Source organism: Leucoraja erinacea, chromosome 25, assembly GCF_028641065.1.
Source record: "Leucoraja erinacea ecotype New England chromosome 25, Leri_hhj_1, whole genome shotgun sequence".
Lineage (NCBI taxonomy): Eukaryota > Metazoa > Chordata > Chondrichthyes > Rajiformes > Rajidae > Leucoraja > Leucoraja erinaceus.
Genome location: NC_073401.1, coordinates 22,090,638 through 22,110,894, shown reverse-complemented (window position 1 = coordinate 22,110,894; position 20,257 = coordinate 22,090,638). Strand labels below are relative to the sequence as shown.

Genomic DNA, 20,257 nt, shown 5'->3' with positions numbered 1-20,257 from the left:
AAATGTTCTCTCCCACCTTTTGGCTTGACACTGACTTGATTTTCTGCAATAGCTGAACAAACCCTAAATGTATAAAGAATTGTTTTGCATGGTAAGATGGCCAAAGCCAATTGAAGGTGTGTAATCAACATTATAAAATTTGACAATGCCAGAGAAGGATTGAATTGATTGATTGAAAGATACACCTTGGAAACAAGCACTGAGTCCATGCCGACCATTGATCTCCCATTCACACTAGTTCTATGTTATCCTACTTTCACATCCATTTCCTATACATTAAGGGCAATTTTCAGAGGCAAAATAGCCTACAAGCTCCTACGGCTTTGGGATGTAGTAGGAAACCCACGTGGTCACAGAGAGAATGTGCAAACTACACACGGCCAGCACCCAAGGCCAGGATCCAATCTGTGCCTTTGTTGCTGTGAGATAGCAGTTCTACCTGCTGCATCACTATTAGGGAGCTTTAGAACAGTTTCCAGCAAGGAGAATACAGAGTGAATCTAAAGGGGGATTATTGTGAGGGCAGGAATCTTAGATGGTGGTAGGGGAGCAGTTAAATACCCTAAAAATTACGCTAGTAACAATGTTAAAGGAAAGTTGAGAGAAAATTTGCTGAAATTGTTCAGGAGAGCATTGTCTTGTCAGTATGTTTCCAAGCTGCTGAGGAGGCATTGCTGGATCTGTTCCTTGGGAAGGAGGAGAACAAGTCACAAATGGGAGGACAGTTTGGAAACAACAATAGAATCACAATATTTAGAATTACAAGGAAAAGGGGGAAGAACATTTTGAAATTGGAAGAGTGCCAATTTTACAAGGTTGAAAATGGCTCTGGCCGAGATATGTTTCCTGACCTAATGAGTATTTTCATCATTTTCTGTAATAGTTCATCTGTGATTAACCAGTCTTCACCACCCTCTCCTGGCAGTACCGTCGTTTGTCTTGTTCACTCTCTTTGGACTCCACTCCATCACAGACAATCTCTGTTCTTTCCACCCTCCCCCTTTTGCTGTTGCATGAAGCATGATTAATTTTTAACATTTTCTAGTTCTGATTAAAGATTACAAGCTCTGTTTCTCTTTCCATTTTTATTATTTTCCATTCCAACATGTTTAGTTTTTAATGCCCATAGGGGCTTCCAATATCTTCTGTTTACTGTTGTTGCTAGGGTAAACTGAAATCAAAGCTTGGCAGGCAAGGCTCAATTTAAACAATTCGAGGCCTTGAATTGAGAATGGTTAGAATACTGTTTAGGTATATAATAGTTGGAGAAAAGTAGGGCAACTAGTGCCTTTGCTACTAAAAGCCGAAATTCATGGATGAACGAAAATAAGTCGATTTGAGATGAAGCAAAAATAGGGGGGGTTTACGACAGAGGTCAAGTACATCTGGCCAAATATAGAAATACCAGAGGGAATGTTAAGAAATTGAAATAAAGGCAAAGAGGAAACATAGTTAGACCAGCAAATCGAAATATGTTCAAAGTATAAACATAATAAATGGGTAGTAGATTGATCCTAAGCACAAGAAACATAGGATGAAGACTGGTGGAACTGAAATTGTTCTCCCTGGAGTACAGATAATGATGGAAGTGTTCAAAAATCATGAAGGCTCTTTAAATAAGAGAACCTGTTCCCATTGGCCAGAACGGTTGTGTTGTGGAGGTTATTGATTTAAGTGAAAATAGAAAATACTGCAGATCCTGGAAAAAGAACAGAAGCGGCTGGAAACGCTCAGTAGATCGCGCTGAAGAAGATTGGGTCGATGAGATCATGTGTGGAGAAAGAGGGCATGATAGAAATGCTGCATGAGGGTTTTATACCTGTTTTAACTAGAGATTTCTGCTAATGTTTTTGTAAACAAAGGCAGTTGGGATATTGCAGAGGTTAAGAATTGATAACGGTGCCATCTGTATTTGAAGTAGGTTAGTCATCAGGTCCTATGTGCTTATGGTGCCTGTGTTACATCCATACCCCTCTGCAATTTTTTGCAGTCTTGAACAGAGCTGTTGCCAAACCAAGCTGTAATGCATCTGAAAGGATATTTTCTGTTGAGCATCTTTAGAAGTTGATAAGAATCACTGGAGACATGCCAAAGTTTCTGGCATTCCTATGTATTGATCAAAACGATAATCCCAACAAAACTCATCTCCAGGCTCTTGGACCCAAGAGTCAGCAGCCTTCCCTGCCATTGTATCCTCGACTTCCTGATTCAATGTAGTTGTCCAGGACAAATTGTTAATGATCTTTATGCCAAGGAACGTGAAGCTCTCAACCATCTCCACTTTGACACCATAAATGTTGACTAGGGCGTGTACACCGCATTGTATCCTGAAGTCAATAACTAACTCCTTCGTCCACCTGATATTGACGGAGAGGTTATTGTCATCCCATTGCTTCAATAGATGCTGCTTGACCCGCTGTGCACCTCACTGAGTTTCTTTGGTGCTCCAGATTCTGGCATGGGCAGTCTCCTGTTCCTTTCAAATAGATAATCTTGTTCCTAGTTCCATGACATATGGAACCATGAACTATGTATATTCTTTTAACACAGCATCAAAGCAACATTGGACACATTGTTTGTTCAGTTTCCCATCAAGATAAATTCTCCCATGACCATTAGATTCCTTTTTCTATCTCTTTATTTTTCCATTAGCACAATTTTTTTACAAGACTAAAATATACCCATCAGGGCTTCGTTGAGGTTTTTGGAATCGGCAACATTGTTCTACGAGGGCAAGATTCGTTTTTTTGCTTTGCCATTATGTCACCATTTAACATCTGGGCTCCTCCAATCACCCCAACACACACATCTTCAATCAGTACCAACACAACCATCATCGTTTCTATGATCTTTCTGAACTTTGGAAACATTTAGTTTATAACCACCCATGTAACCACTTCCGAGCCACTACTATTGACAAATTATCCTACTTCAAAACTCTGAAGAGTTCTCTCCTGTTTTCTGTGCTGACCATTCAATGTTTAGGTCTTTTTTCAATTACTACTAAAAGCAGTCTACCCTATCCCAACCCTTTCATCATTAAATCCTACAATTTCACCCTATAATCTGCATTGCTTGAATGAAAAAGATCAGACCTTTTATGCCTTTCATCTTGTGTTTGTATTTCCATAGGTCAGACTTCATCTGGTTTTGCATCGCTGCCCCAACTTCTAATTATAGTTGTACATAAATTAGTTTATATTTAATTATGTTATGGCTGTAACTTCTATTTGTCATATTTAAATAGTTTTGCACGTACTAGTGCCTGATTACGAATTGATCATGTCAAGAACCTACATAACTACTCTAGTCTCCGTCAGTTGCAGCTACTCCTCCGTAACCATGTTCTGGTTGAATTAATGTTGTTCATTAGCTAATTACTATTCAGCGAGTGTCTGATTTTTATCTGTTTATGCCAGGAGGAGAGAATTAGAGATTTTGACCTGGGCTCTAGACATCAGCTGCATTAACAGGCAACATTTATCTTTCTGCCTGAATGAAATATATACAGACAAAAATGGGCAAATATATGAAAGAAATGTAGAACTAAATAGGCACTGTACTTCCCAGACCGATTCCTGGGTTGTCAGGACTTTCATATGAAGAAAGACTGGATAGACTCGGCTTGTACTCACTAGTATTTAGAAGATTGAGGGGGGATCTTATAGAAACGTACAAAATTCTTAAGGGGTTGGACAGGCTAGATGCAGGAAGATTGTTCCCGATGTTGGGGAAGTCCAGAACAGGGGGTCACAGTTTAAAAATATTTTAGGACTGAGATGAGAAAAACATTTTTCACATAGAGGGGGGTGAATCTGTGGAATTCTCTGCCGCAGAATGTAGTTGAGGCCAGTTCATTGGCTATATTTAAGAGGGAGTTAGATGTGGCCCTTGTGTGACTAAATGGATCAGGTGGTATGGAGAGAAGGCAGGTACAGGATACTGAGTTGAATGATTAGCCATGATCACATTGAATGGCGGTGCAGGCTCGAAGGGCCGAATGGCCTACTCCTGCACCTATTTTCTATGTTTCCTGATTTTGTTATTCTAGTTATTTAGCTTGATTAATTTATTTTTTAAACTGTTCCTATCGGTTGTTAAATTGAGCTTTATCTTCTTGGCCAGAAGATATTAGTGATATTCAGGTACAGTTTTATGCAACTTAGATAATGGTTTTTTTTAATTCCAAATATGTTAAAATTACCTCAGACTTTAAATTTTTTGATGCACATCATTCATTCACCAACATTATATATAACTCCTGTTCTCATTGGGAAATTCCATAAATGTTCAGAACTCAGAGGAAATCAGATGAGACCAGTAGATAGTCAGAACATTCAAGGAAAGCTGCAACATAAAATGATTTGCTGTCAGCCGTGTATAATGGCATCCAGAATGGTGGTCATTTAGTAATTACCAAAGATTACTGAAAATATGGACTGGACAATGTGACTAGCCTGACACCGCTTGAAATCACACAGTAAGCCATTAAGAATGCACCACATGAAAGAAGAAGAATTGTGGTTTAGGCTGCAGTTCAGTAGAAATGAGTCCACTGGAGTATTGTACTCGCCACTGCAATTTGCATTGTTGTTAAATTTTGAGTCTGTAGTTCGCAAAGGTAATTGTGGTACAGTAAAGCCTCGTTTTAACGGACTACTTCATAATGGATTTCAGATTTAGTATATGGACCTGTTGATGCCACCCCTGGCACACACTGTCTTCCCAGCCGTTTAGAGCCCCGGCTTCTGACGCCACCCCCGACCCGCAAGATGCACCAATGAGCCTTTCTTCACCCGCCTCATGTGGTGCTTCATGTTATTGTAGCTGTAGATATAATATTATGGTTCCCAATAATGTACATAATCTATTCTTGTTAATTGCATGAAATTGTAAAAGTACATAATTGCTGGGTAGTTTGTCTCTTAAGCCACTTATCATACACATAATTCCACCTTTATAAATTAAAGGATGCTTCAGTTCATAAGTTATAGGTGCAGAATTAGGCCATTCGGCCCATCAAGTCTACTCCGCCATTCAATCATGGCTGATCTATCTTGCTCTCTCAGCCCCATTAGCCTGCCTTCTCCCCCGAATGACTCGTACTAATCAAAAATCTATCAATCTCTGCCTTACAAATATCAATTGACGGCCTCCGCAGCCTTCTTTGGCAATGAATTCCACAAATTCACCACCCTCTAACTAAAGAAGTTGCTCCTCATCTCCTTTCTAAAGGTATGTCCGTTTATTCTTAGGCTTTGGTCTCTGATCCTAGACTCTCCCATAAGTGGAAATATCCTCTCCACATCCCCTCTCCCCAGGCCTTTCACTATTCGATAAGTTTAAATGAGGTGCCCCCTTATCCTTCTAGATTCCAGCAAGTACAGGCCCAGTGCTGTCAAGCGCTCATCATATGTTAACCCAATCATTCCTGGGCTAATTCTCGTAAACCTCCTCAGGACCCTCTCCAACACCAGCACATCCTTCCTCAGATATGAGGCCCAAAACTGCTCACAACACAAATGCGGTCTGACCAGTGCCTTATAAAGCCTCAGCCTGATTTTATATTCTAGTCCTCTCGAAATAAATGCTGCCATTAAATTTGCCTTCCTTACTTCCGATTTGACTTGGAAATTAAATCTTAGGGAATCCTGCACCAGCACTCCCAAGTACCTTAGCACCTTCAATTCTGCATTCATTGTCATTGCCAACATGAAGAAATTCGACTATTCTCAACCGAGAGACAATTCTCCAATTGTCTCTCTCACCTGTTCATCCTCTGAGTGTCTCTTTCCCTTCTTGTCTTTGATAAGGTGTTAACCAAAACCCACTTCCACAACTACAACTCTTTCCTTAGCATCAAATTCTGAATGTTTCAGCAGAGCTTGGGCTCTGAAAAAAAAATTCAGGAGGTTTCCTAAAATCATGCCATGACATTTATTAACAAATTATTCTCCCTGCTCTCTGTTATGAAGTCAATTGCCACTTACCAATTTCTTTGAAATCTGCCCTTGAATTTGAATTTTTACCAAACAGCTCAAGTTCTGCATCAAAATTAACCTGTCTTCATTTTAAAAGTTTATTTCGACCTATTTTCAGGTTCCTTCTATATTAACTATGGTTCGTTGCACCTAATTATTTTTGATCAACAAAGTTACCACACAGAGTAAATAAAGACATAAACTGACTTGCTGAGTTACTCCAGCACTCTGTATTCTACGCAAAGCACATTTATGTGAACAACATGCTCCCTGCTATATTAACTTCCGTATTCTTAAGGGCTAATAATATAATCGTAAGTAAATGATACAACCCTGCTGCAACATATTTGGATATTCATTTCCTTTGTTAATATCAGAATAATCACTTTATTCTTTTCCAAGGTGGACAGGAAAGAATCAATAAACTATTTTCATGAATTTGGCCCATTTTGAACATTAATGCTGCAAAGTTCTGAGGTATGTATAGGAAGGAAGGTTTACACTGAAGATTGACAAAAAATGCTGGAGTAACTCAGCGGGGCAGGCAACATCTCTGGAGAGAAATAATAGGTGACATTTTGGGTTCCTTCTTCATTTCTTAGCCTCCCTCAACAAGGTCAATGTGAACCCCCCTGCTGCTTCTGGGACCCCACTCCTCCTTTTGCTCTCTCTGGGATCCTGCTTCTGTTTCCCTACTGTTACTCCCCCTCCTTCACATCATTACTATTATACTCCTTCTTCTGCTACCACCTTTGGAATCTAATCCCAGAATTTCCAGCAACCTGCCCCCACTGCTCCAGGTGATCTGCACTTTACAGACGTCATGGGGCATTTTGTATTTCATCAAAACCCTGCACGAGAATTCCATGTAAAGGCGACCTCTGCAGATGCTTTCTCAAGTTAAGTAATATGAATACTCCAAGATACTTTCATTGCAGATGTTCCACTGTTTTAGTATTGTGTTGAAGATAGATGGGACCAATGCAGTAAGACAACTGCTTACCAGTTATCTGCATCTGTCCTCAATTTGTCGAAACACAATATCAGATGTGTCTTGGCCTAATTTAAATCATTAAGCTGTTTACTTCCAAAGTAAGACAGATGTACAGAGTAATAGGTTTTGATTAGATTTGCTTAGTTTAAACCATAAAAGCTGTGATCATAAAATCCCATGATTTGGATTAAATAAATAATATATGCTCCCTGGACTGGTCTAATTAAGCAAAATCAAACTTTAGCATTCTGTTAAAGTATTCCAAGCTGTATCTTTTTCCATTGTAGCTTTCTGGACTTGGCATCCGGATGTCTGTGCAATGTGCATTTACCAAAACTTGTGATAGCCATGTTGCTGTTGACTGGTTTCAACCACCCCACAGCAGAAGTGTTGCTCCAGTTATCAATCAAACTGATGTTGTTTAGTTTATGGGTAAAACAACATTTCGATTAGCTCCTCTGTCAATGTGTGTCAGTGTCAAAAAAAAAGTTGTTGAGAATGTTAATTGTATTTAAAAACATAGCACTAGAAACCATACCATAATAGAATGTTTTAAAATACTGATATATAATGGGTTCAAATTACCCAGGTTTTACACTCCAAGAATTGTTCCTGTTTTATCTCTTGAAATGATAATCTATAAATGCTTCATCAAGAAAGATGGTTACATCTTTGCCTTACCCTTTGGTACATAGAACAGTACATCACAAGAATGGGCCCTACAACCCACAATGTTTATGCCGAATATGATGGCAAGTTAACTGAACTCTTCGGCCTGTACATGTTCCATATCTCTCTATTTCCTGCGCTTCCATGTGCCTATCTGAAAGCCTCTTAAATGCCACTGTCATATATGCCTTCACCCTCACCACGGCAATGCGTTCCAGGACCCCACGACTGTCTGTGTAAACTACCTGCCCTGCACATCTCCATTAAACTTTTCCCCTTTCATCTTATAGCTATAAGTCTCTAGTGTTGGGGATTTCTACACTGAGGAAAAAGGTTCTGACTATATTTCTTATCTATACCTCATATTTTATATACTTCTATCAAATCTCTCCTTGTTCCAGAGAAAACAATCTATGTCTATCTAACCCCTGTAGCTAAAACCCTCTAATCCAGGCAGCATTCTACTGTACATAAGTCGGTATCATTTATTGCAACTGTTATAAAACATGTATCCTCAAATTTATGTAGTAAACACTGCTGAGTGAATATCATACGTGCACATTTTTCACTAATACCCGTACTCTCATAACTTCAGTGATACTGGGGAAAAAATATTCTCTAAACCGACACCAGCAAATATCAGACATATCTTTCAAAGTACCAATGAGTAATTGCAAAAAGAGTCAGAAGTCTAGAATCATTCTTCAGGCTTGTGCTATTCATCTTCATAAAATGGTAACATTGTTGAATCATTTTTGCACTCCATACATCCATTGGTGTTCAATTCTCAGATATAAAATTACTTGGACAATGAATAGAATAAATCAGACATTGTAAATAGATTTTGCTACTGTAATGAAACTAACAGCTCCTTCCGAAGTCTTCACATGCTGTGTATGATGCAGAAACCTATAAGATATCCTGTTGCTCTGCATGGAGCACTGTGGGAGCTCATCACAGGTAAAAATCCTGTATGAAGTGAGAATTTTAACTTTTTACATAAATATGCTCTAAAATCCCATGGAAAAATAATCTCCATTACACAAAGTTTATCTGACATTTTAGGACCATATGAAATAATAATTTTAAACCATGCTTTACAAAAATAATTCTGGACACGGACACTGTTTTTTCATATTTGAAGATTCCATGCTTTACAAAATAATAAAAAATAATTGGTATTTTTGGTCTAATTTACTTGACATGTTGTTTCTGCCTTAATCTTGTGTATGTCTCAAACTTCAGATCATTTTCTGTAAAAAGTTTGAAAATTGGAGACTGTTTTCTTGTGTATAATCTGCGCAAATTGTTCAATTCTGGCTGCTCAGCTGACCTCAAGACATCACTGTTACGTGATGCTGCGTTTCATGGAGCCATAATGAAATTAACGTTAGGGGAAGGAATAATTCATCACAAGATCTTTTTGGATAACTCTTTTTGAGTTCAATGCCACGGACTGTTATGCCACTGCTGACTGGAATAAGGGTCAGAATTTTGGGGCATGATATATACGCTTTTAAAGGCATCATGAGAAGCATGTACCAGACTAAAGGGGAAAGAGTTGCTTTTAGACCTATTGTTATCAGACCTCTCCACCAATGCAATTATTCGTATTCCAGATTTTTCAAGACAAATTTGTAGAGATTGATTGCCATGATTAGAATTTGTTATCTTTGTATCAAGTGACTGCGTACATGGTAGACGGGCCTTGCTCTTATTGCTTGTTAGCATTTCCCCTCTTTCCATTAAAGCAATGCCAATGCAGGTTCCAATGTTCAGTGGGTTGAACATCATTCTGTATTTCATTATTTAAGTGTGTATATAATTTTCAGACATCCATCCAGTGAATTTCTAAGACCAGAGGAACAACTCCTAATCCACTTCAAATGTTCTCTTTAACTTATTTTTTAATGCACTCTCACTTGCATTCTCGCTTTCACGTTTGCTCTTACACACACACACACACACACACACACACACACACACACACACACACACACACACACACACACACACACACACACACACACACACACACACACACACACTGTGACCCTCTGCTGTCTCACTCTTTACTCTTTCTGCCTATGTTATTTTGTTTGACTCCATTTTCTATTTCTCTATTCTCTAAATGGTCATGAAGAGAACATATTGTGTTTGAATTTCACAAGGATTGAGGTGGTAATCCTAACACTGTTACATCATATTACAGTTATAAAATACTTACAGCACAGAGGCCATTCATTGTAAGGTTGACATCAACATTTTGGACCACCATTATTGTGTGATGCTGATGGTGTGCACGAGGCAGATTAAGGTGGTATGTTGGAATTGCCAACTTCAGCAACTTGTAGCCCTGCCTGTGAAATATAACAGGCAAATTGTAAGAGATCAGCCTGCAGTTTCTCAAAATCATAATTGCCTGGTCTCCAGGTCCACTCCTGGCATATCTCTGAAAGCTTTAACAGCCAACACAGCTCCACACCTGTTGCCGTCAGCTGTCAAAATTGCGTAATTGATTTCATAGTCTTTAAATGATTATGATTTTTGGGAATGTATAAACATTAATAACATTGAAGTAAATAATTTTCAAAAAATATTTTTAGATCTGACCAGTTAGATTGACTTTACAATACTGACTTTACAGACAGTTACCAAACATTTTGCAGTTGAAACAGCTACATGGCAGCAATACATTAGGAATCCTTTGCAGCAACCAGTGAATCTTACCTGAGAATTCTGCACACTAACTCTCCATTTTCCTCATTTTATTTTGCTGATTTGATCCCACAACTGAAGAGAAGCAAATGTATTATAAATCATTCTTGTGAGTGTAAGAACATAAAGAAAGCAATATTCAATATCCAGAACAAGGTCACAGTTTAAGGATAAGGGGGAAATCTTTTTTCACACAGAGAGTTGGGAATCTCTAGAATTCTCTCCCGCAGAAGGTAGTTGAGGCCAGTTCATTTGCTATATTTAAGAGGGAGTTAGATGTGGTCCTTGTGGCTAAAGGGATCAGGGGGTATGGAGAGAAGGCAGGTACAGGATACTGAGTTGGATGATCAGCCATGATCATATTGAATGGCGGTGCAGGCTCGAAGGGCCGAATGGCCTACTCCTGCACCTATTTTCTATGTTTCTATATTTCTATGTTTCAAGTGTTCTATTTGAAATCTGCAGCCACTTTGACACTGAAAGGAGAATCTTTTACAAGGTTGTGTTTGCGATTATCATTGTTACATTACATTGGCGCGTGCAAAATCAATCATTTGCTTGCAAAGAATCATGAAATTTGAATGTTTTCGAATTGTACATTCAGAAAAAGGACACATTTAAAAGTTCAAAAACTCATGAATGTTTTTTTTTGTTCTGGGATGCCATAGGTTGCTTCAGTTTCTGTGTTCAAAAAATAATGAGAAAATCCACAACCTACCAGTCACATGAATTTAGGAACAATTATACAAAGTAGTGAGATGCTTCACTCGCTTGCAATTATCTCTATAGAAATTCCCATCAATTCTCTGACTGGACAGCAGATATATGGATGTACTTCATTTTAATGGTTGTCGCTCATATGCTTTCAGGTGGAGAGTCATACTGGGGGAAACCTTTCAAGGATGAGTTCAAACCCAATCTCTCGCACACTGGTCGAGGCATCCTCAGTATGGCCAATTCAGGACCCAACACCAATAAATCGCAATTGTAAGTGACTTTCTTCCCTCCAAACCTGTAATAAAAATAAGATAGTTACATTATGTTCTGTATTAGGTTTACTGAACTTAGCACGCTTGTAAAATACTCTTCCCGAAAATGTATTTAAAGGATTTTTGACTTTCACTCTAAAGGGAAAAGATACTTGTTTGTAGAAGAAATCACTCCCATTATTCAGAATTTCAATTCTCTGCTTTGAGTACTGTATCCAGGATAAAACAAATTCTCGCATAACTTCATTTCACAAGTTATAGGAGTAGAATTAGGCCATTCGACCCATCGAGTCTACTCCGGCATTCAATCATGGCTGAACTCTGCCTCCTAATCCCATTTTCCTGCCTACTCCCCATACCCCTTGACACCCGTTCTAATGAAGAATTTGTCTATCTCTGCCTTAAAAATATCCACTGACTTGGCTTCCACAACCCTCTGTGGCAATGAGTTTCACAGATTAACTACCCTCTGACTAAAGAAGTTCCTCCTCACCTCCTTTCTAAAAGAGTGCCCTTTAATTCTGAGGCTATGACCTCTGGTCCTAGACTTTCCCAACAGTGGAAACGTCCTTTCTACCCACTCTATCTATGCCTTTCATTATTCTGTAAGTTTCAGTGAGGTCCCCTCTCAACCTTCTAAACTCTAGCGAGTAGAGGACAGTGCTGTCAAGCGCTCATCATAGGCTAACCCACTCATTCCTGGAATCATTCTTGTAAACCTTCTCTGGACCCTCTCCAGAGCCTGCACATCCTTCCTCAGATATGTGGCCCAATTTTCCTCCCAGTACTCGCACATGTGGCCTGACCAGCGTCTTATAGAGCCTCAGCATTACATCTCTGTTTTTGTATTCCAGTCCTCGTGATATAAATGCTGGCATTGAATTTGCCTTCCTTACTACCAATTATACTTGCAAATTAACTTTTTGGGAGTCCCTTTGCACCTCCAATATCTGGAGTCTCTCTCCATTTAGAAAATAATCTACGCCTTTATTCTTATTACCAAAATGCATGTCTCCGCACTTTGCTCCACTGAATTTCATCTGCCCCTTCTCTGCCCACTCTCCTAACCTGTCCAAGTCCTTCTGCAGAGACCTAGCTTTCTCTACACTGCCTGCCCCTCCACCTATGTTAGCATCATCTGCAAGCGTGGTCACAAAGCCTTCAAACCCCTTATCCAAATCATTAATATGCAACGTGAAGAGAAGTGGCCCCAGCACCAACCCTTGCGGAACTCCACTAGTCACTGGCAACCAACCTGAAAAAGCACCTTTTATTGCAGCTCTTTGCCTTCTGCCATCCAGCATTTCCTGAGGGTGCAAATCATTTAAAAGTTTTTGATCAGATGGGCAGTTTTAGATAGTTTTAGAAAAGAACGGAGTAGATCAGAGCTCTTTTCTTAGCAAAGAAATTGGGATGCAAGGGGAGAGAGAGAGAGTGAAAAGGGGGATAAAAATAAGTGACAAATAACATTATCTTGATATATGATATATGCACAGTCAGACTGGATTGTTATTAATTCCCTTCTTACTTTTTTTTAAATGAGCATTGGATATAATTAAATGGAAATGTTTTGGTTATATTTTGGTTATAATAACATTGGATATAAACTGAAATATTTGGTAACAGCCATCACTCGTAATTGTATCACAACAATTAACTATGGATACTCCTGATGCTGAGAAATGTATTTCATTATCTTTTTCCAATACTTTATTCAATCAACTTAGAAGTGACTTCATTGCATGAGCCCCACATCGTCCTTAAAAGAGCCAAATTAGAAATCATTATCAAGCTATTACATTTTATGTTAAACATCCACATTTTAGGGATATGCTTTTTAAGCCAAGTCAAATATATTGTCAAATGCACAAGTATAGTGACGTACGTGTACAATGAAAAAGACTGCAAAAGTACGAGACATTAGTGCAAAACACAATAGAAAGAAGGCAAAGGAAGTGCAAAACGTGATATGTGGTGTTAAATTACTGAGGTAGGATTAGGCTTGTGCAGGTTAGTGCAAGAAAATAATGGTTGTAGAAAAGTAGGTGTTCGTAAACCGGGTGGTGTGGGAATTCAGGCCTTTGTTCCTCCCGCCAGACAATAGCAGTGAGAAGAGGGCATGGCCTGGATTACATGGTTCCTTGATGATAGATTCCATCTGTTTGAAGCAGTGCTTGTGCAGGTGCTTTCGATAGTGAAGGCTACCAATCTTAGCAGTCTCTTGAGTCCTGTGCATTGGAATTGCAGTACCAGGTCATGATGCAGCTAGTCAGGATACTTTCTACAGTGCACCTGGAACGTTTTGCTAGAGTATTTGATGACATGCCCGATCTCTGAGTACTTTAAGGAAGTAGAGCTTTGACGCGCCTTCTTCATGATTACATCCATGTGCTTGGCCCAAGACAGGTCTTCCACGATATCAGCACCCAGAACTTTGAAGCGGCATTTTTGGATTGGTTGGAATGCATTTTTCACCAATTTCTTACAATAAAATAAATAGAAATAAAAACTAAAATAAAATTCGCCAATTTCTTACAATATAATAAATGGAAATCTAATTAAATATCCACTAATGATGACGTTAATGAAATGTCCATTTACTACCTATTAAAATTTGCATTTTTTAATTTTCCATTTGAGTTGTCCTTTTGATTTAATTTTAGCTTTCTGGCTCTGACAAAGGAGACACTGGCTATTGATGCAGGAATCTTGAGCAAAAAGCAAACTGCTGGAGAAACCTAGTAGGTCAGCCCGCATCTGTGGAGAGAAATGGACAGATTCCACTTCGTGTCTGGGCGCCTTTCTCAGACTGATCAGTCTGAAGAAGGGTCCTGCTCGGAATAAGTTAATCGAGTAGTTTGTTTCGCACATGCAAGACTGTTTCGCTATTTAAGGCCTAATAAAAGTAGCTCTGCAATTCAATACCTGAACAACCGTTATGAGTAGCCAATGCTCAAAAGCAGATATTTACAATTGTCTCTTCTGTTTTATCAGCTTTATTACATTTCGCTCATGTGCCTACCTGGACAAAAAGCACTCAATCTTCGGAAAGTAAGTGATACTGGATGTTATATTAAGTGTTAAATAATAACTGAAAGATTTTTTGTTTTAAACTACTGCTGTTGTAAATTTACAGAAAGTTGGTCAGAAGAAAGGACAAACTTTGTATGTGAATTGTTTCTTTGCCAATATGACTACACAAATTATAATATTCCTTCTTGATTTCTGTTTGAGTACAAGGAATGCCTCAGTATTGCTCCCATGTGTCCTCTGTAACAATAGCTTCTCCACTTCCTTCTATCCCTTAGCCATTTTTTAATATCAATGTTCAACTTGAATTATAGCATCAAGGAGAAGAAGGAAAATGAGTCACTGCTCCCCTTCCTACATTTGCATTCTGGCATTAGTTAGATTAATAGATATAATTCCCAAACAACATTAATATCATTCCTTAACCATAAACTGCCAGTGTCTCCCCAATAGATTTGAAGGTATAATAACTATGAAACAAGACATTTGCTCTTAATCACTGTGTTGGACGATGTATTAAGTGTAGGACTGGGTAATGGAGGTGTTTTGGCTCGAGGTGATCACAGTTCTATTATTCTTTCAAGCCCAGAGAATTGTTAAATCATGTGGATTTTAAATTGGAATTTTGAAGCCCTCTTTCCAAAAAGCTACCCAGTATGGTGAGCATTGTCTCACCCAATTTGTTCTGAATACGCCATCTCAATGATTTATTGCTAGATGCCAATTACAAATAAAACAGATGCCGTTTTTAAATTCCTCAGTTCGTTTTGGTTGCTAATCCTTTGAGTTATATCAGGGCTGACCAAATATGTGGTTGTGGAGGCCCCTCATACCAAGGAATATGAAAACAACTGATTTAAAGTGCAGAAATATGAAAGTAAAGATTTCATATTCTTAGGGTTTGAAGAGATTTTACCGAATGTGAATCTACCTGGAAAGGAAGCAAATAAATGCATCTCCAACCTAATTGGCACTCAGTATTTTTTTAAAGTTACAGTTGTGCATTGTGATTACATATTTAAGTATTTTGATATTTACATCTTTGTAGCGATACAGCTACATAGAAAATGTCCGGCATCCATAATGACGATAGGTTGGAAGATTGGGACTATCCCTTACATTATGGGAGGATCATTGAGTAGTATGATAACAGAGGTGAAGAAACTGTTCCTGAGTCTCTTGGATCATGTTTTCAAGCTTTTGTATCTTATGCCTGACTAGAGAGAGAAGAGGGAATGACCGGGTGAAAAAGGTTGTTGATTTTTTCGGCTGCATTCTCGGAGTAGCATGAAGTTAGATGAAGGCAATGGTGGGCAGACTGTATTGGACATGCGCAACGCTCTGCAATTTCTAGTGCAGGAAGGAACTGCAGATGCTGGTTTAAACAGAGGATAGACACAAAATGTTGGAGTAACTCAGCAGGACAGGCAGCATCTCTGGAGAGAAGGATTGTCACTATGCTGAGGTACAGTGAAAAGATTTGTTTTGCAGGCCATTCAAACAGATCATATACTGTATAAATACAAAGACCAACCTCTCAAAGCACTTCATGGTGGTGGATGTCAGAACTATTGAACTGTTGTCATTAAGGCGCACTCTCTTGCTTTTCTTTGGCACCGGGATGATAGTGGCCTCCTGAATGAAGGTTAAAGGTGTCTGTGTACACCTCTGCCAGTTGGTCCATGCTGAGGTTCTGAGGACACAGATGCTGGAGACTTCATCTGAGCCAGTTGCTTTCTGCAGATTCACTCTCAGATAGGCCTGTCTTAGATCTGCTTTAGTGACTGTGGTACAACTGGGGCTAACAGGGTGGATGACATCCTTCCACTGACCATCTGTTCAAAGCAAGCATTGAATGCATTGAGCTCATCAGGAAAAGTCACAATGCCAGCAATACTGAGTGACTTCACTGTGTGGCCCATTATAGCAGACAAACTTTGCCAGAGTTTACAGGTGTCCCTGTTACCTTGGGACTGCAGCTTGGACTGGAATTCCCTCAAGGCAAGCTTAATGGCTTTGCAAATGTTATCAATAGCTTTCATGTACTGCTCACAATTGATTGTTTTTAATGCTGCAGACACATGACTTTACTTGGGTGCGGACCTCCCCGATCAGCCATGGTTTTTGGGATACACTTATGTAGTCTTCTTTGGTACGCATTCCTCCACATACTGATGAAGTCTGTGACAGCAGTTTATTTAGGTTGGCTGCAGAGTCCTTGAATATGGACCTGTCCACCAACTCAAAGCTGTTGCACAGGATCGCATCTGTTTCCTCAGACCAACACTGTATGACTTTCTGTACCAGATCCTCCCTCTTCACTTTCTGCTTGTAAGCAGCGAGTAGCATCACAGCCAACTAGTCAGATTTTCCAAAGTGTGTTCAAGGATTGACAAGGATTCAGCTCTGATGGTTATATAGCAGTAGTCAAGGATATGGTTTGGTTTAGTTTTAGAAACACAGCATGGAAAGAGGCCCTTCGAGTCCACGCTGACCATTGATCGCCCATTCACGCTAGTTATCCCACAACATCCTACGGCAATAACCTACAAACCTGCGCGTCTTTCAGATGTGGGAGGAAACAAGAGCACCTGGAGGAAACCAAAGCGGTCATGGGGAGAACGTGCAAACTCCACACAGACATTACCCAAGGTCAGGACACTGCCACTGTGAGGCAGCTGCTGTACTGCTGCGCTACCGTGCTGCTGAGCCATCGTGCCAATATGGTCTGGGTACTTTGAGGTGTAGACCATTTAGAACATATAGTGATCAATCTTGTTATTGGAGGAATCAAAGGTAATGGGAACGAACAAGAAAACGGTGCTGGAGGGAAGATCATCAATGATCTGACGAACGGTGAACAGGTTGGAAGGATCAGATAACCTAGTCCTGCTATTCCATTCATTCATGCTCTAGGATCAGGTTGGACTTCGTTCAGGTAGCCAGGCACTTTACAGAAAACGCTGCTTTTCCCCTTTGTTGGATATAATTTACAAAGACTGAGAAAAATGTTTGAATGCATTTCATTCAATTGAGTAGCAGCTGGCAGGAATTGTAGTGTGATCTGTTTGAAACACTTTTTGGTTTGGGTTACCTGAAAGCATGTTAACAATGGCAGGATTGAGGCAGGCACTGATTTCGATGTTAAAATAACCAGGAGGCGCATGAGAAGAAATTAAAATGCCCCATCAATTTATTGTGATTCTAAAAACAATTCCTGAAATGGTGGTGAAAAAATTCTGCTTTAGTGATCGGGAGGGTTGTGTCCACAATGGTTACCTGTATGGTGTAATTATGTACTGCAGGCATGAATTATTATACTTCAGTGTTATTATACAAAAGTTTTTCTTTTAAACCATAGATTTAAAATGAAAACAGGAAGTTATATTTTGTACATTTAAGAGCAGGACACTTAGTTTAATGATAAGGACCACTTCTCTGGAGTAGTCGTGAAAGAAGCGTGTTTAACCATATTGGTATAGATTTCAAAATATTATCTTGCATTAGTCCATCTGACCTAATTGCTCTGTTGAATTGTTCTATTGTACATTTCCATCTCATTTCAGTTTATTTTTGTGTTTGGCCTCAGTGATTCCGTTGCATTTTTAAAACTTTGCATAGCTGCCATAAGTATCTGCAGCCTCACAGTGTGACATTTTCTGTGGAGCATGATCCAGAATGGCACATTGGTGTCTCAAACTCAGAATCTAGACATTGCGATTTAAGCGGGGATTATTTTTAAAACTTGAAATGAATCTAGCAACTATTCTTATGATATTGCCTTTGAAACATTTGTGTACTTCCCTTTGATGACCCGAGCCATATGGCAGTTCTATCTTTCTGAAAGCAATGTGCCTTTCATCAACAGAACTCAATTGCAATTCAGTGAATAACATGTCTGCCAAAAAACCTGTTGAGCTAAAGATCTGGTCAGAAATACAAATTTAGTAATATTATTTCTAAAATACATTTCAATAAGAGGGAAGAAATAAAATATCCAACAAAACCTTTTTTCATTTTACAAACTTTTAATTTCTTCTTTAATGAGTGAGTAATCAACAAATTCGGGTGTCAGTGGCTATCTGGGAATCATCACCATCAATGTTCTGGCAGTTGACATTAACCAGTAATTCAACTGAACATAAATGCCAAAAGTAGTGGAGCTGATCAGAGGCTCGATATACTTTGCTAAACAGCTGAGCTTGAAACTCCCCAAAGGCTCTTCGTGTCTTCCAAGATGAGCCAAATGAGCGATGGAATATTTTTCACACTCCTGGATGGAATAGCTGCAACAGAATTCAAGAAATATGACACGATGCAGGACAAAATGTTTAATCAGTTGTCCATCCACCATCTTAAGCATCTAGCATGGCCACTAATAACAGAGTACACTGCCACGGCTCCCAATCCTGTAACCACTTAGTAAACCATGGGGAGCAGATTCAAGAATATTGGTCTTGCTTGATAGTTGCCACGTCTGAACTGAATAATTTTAATTTAACGAGTGTCATGGGAGTATTTCCAGCATGGAGACTGCAGTCAAGCCCTCAACCTTTCAAAAGATCTTGGGAAAGAAAATAAAATATGGCCTCGCTAGCAGCATTTATAGCCCCAGAATGAAAAATTGAGGTGAAGGCTAATGACATGATTTCTGGAAGATTGACAATATATTTATATTTCTGCCAGCCTCAAGGAAATTTAACCAAGCACAGATTCATAACCAGCACTTGACATAGATCCATTTCTATGTTGGCCCCCTGAAATATTTGTTATTAAAGATGTGTTCTTCAGTTTGAGCTTCTCTGGTGCTGGGGCCAGAATGGGTGTTTCTTTTTGTTATTTATTATGTTTATACTTAACAAATATCCCAAAAATACATCTTCCTTTTATGCTGTGGTTAAAGTAACAGCTACATTGATAATAGACACAGAAAGCTTGTGTTACTCAGCATGTCAGGCAGCATATCTGGAGAAAAAGGAGTTAGGTGACGTTTCGGGTTGAGACCCTTCTTCAGGCTACATTGATATCCAGGGAATATTGTGGTCAGAGCCAGGTTCCATAGTGTGGTCTGTGTGTGCGTTCAGTGCCTGGATCATGGGAAACAGTTCTGCTGTTTACTGATTCTGTGGTGACCACTAGCTACCAGCTGCTGTGGAAGATGAATCAATCCTAAATCCAGCTGATCTCCTTCTGTTAGGATGCAGTAAATTTTAAACAAACCCTGTGTGTTCGATAAGCTGAAGCTCAGAAGCTGAAGTGCACATAGTTGTTGTTTTATCCATGTTATTGTTTGACCCTGAATGTAATTGCAGTCTATGAGTCATGGATGGTAGCTTCCCCTCTACCATAGCTGAGACCAGTGCTTCCACACCTCAAAACAAAATCCTTAAATAGAATCCCAAATTTCCTGCAATTTGATGGTATTTCCCGAAATTTTCAAAAATGCTTCCTGCGTGCTATTTGTTGTTTTTTTTGGCGGGCACACGTTAACAACACAAAGAAGAACGAGGCAAAACAGATCTATGTAACTACACTGTATCTGCCTGCTTCTGTTACTCACGTACCGTGTTATGGAAGGCAGGTCTCGTTGCCTCCAACAGCTTTCGTTGTCTTCGTTTTTTCATCCTGCTCTCATGTGTCTCAGTCTCTGCTCCTCCCTCCCTATCTATCCCTCCCTCCCTCCCTCCCTCCCCCCTCCCTCCCTCCCTCCCCCCCTCCCTCCCTCCCTCCCCCTCTCCCTCTCCCTCTCTCTCTCTCCCCCCCCTCTCTCCTTCCCTGCCCTCTCTCCCTCCCTCCCTCCCTCTCCCTCCCTCCCTCCCTCTCTCCCTCCCTCCTCTCCCTCCCTCCCTCCCTCCCTCTCTCCCTCCCTCCCTCCC

The 20,257-nt window shown here is 39.6% G+C and overlaps 1 protein-coding gene across 1 annotated transcript in view; it reads left to right on the top strand.

Moving 5' to 3' along the window:
- ppil2 (peptidylprolyl isomerase (cyclophilin)-like 2) overlaps positions 1-20,257 on the top strand; it is a 162,562-nt gene that overhangs the window by 94,914 nt on the left and 47,391 nt on the right. Inside the window, exons 15-16 of the mRNA XM_055655154.1 lie at positions 11,232-11,349; positions 14,346-14,402. Coding sequence (XP_055511129.1) covers positions 11,232-11,349; positions 14,346-14,402 — 175 coding nt within the window. The remainder of the gene's footprint in view (positions 1-11,231; positions 11,350-14,345; positions 14,403-20,257) is intronic.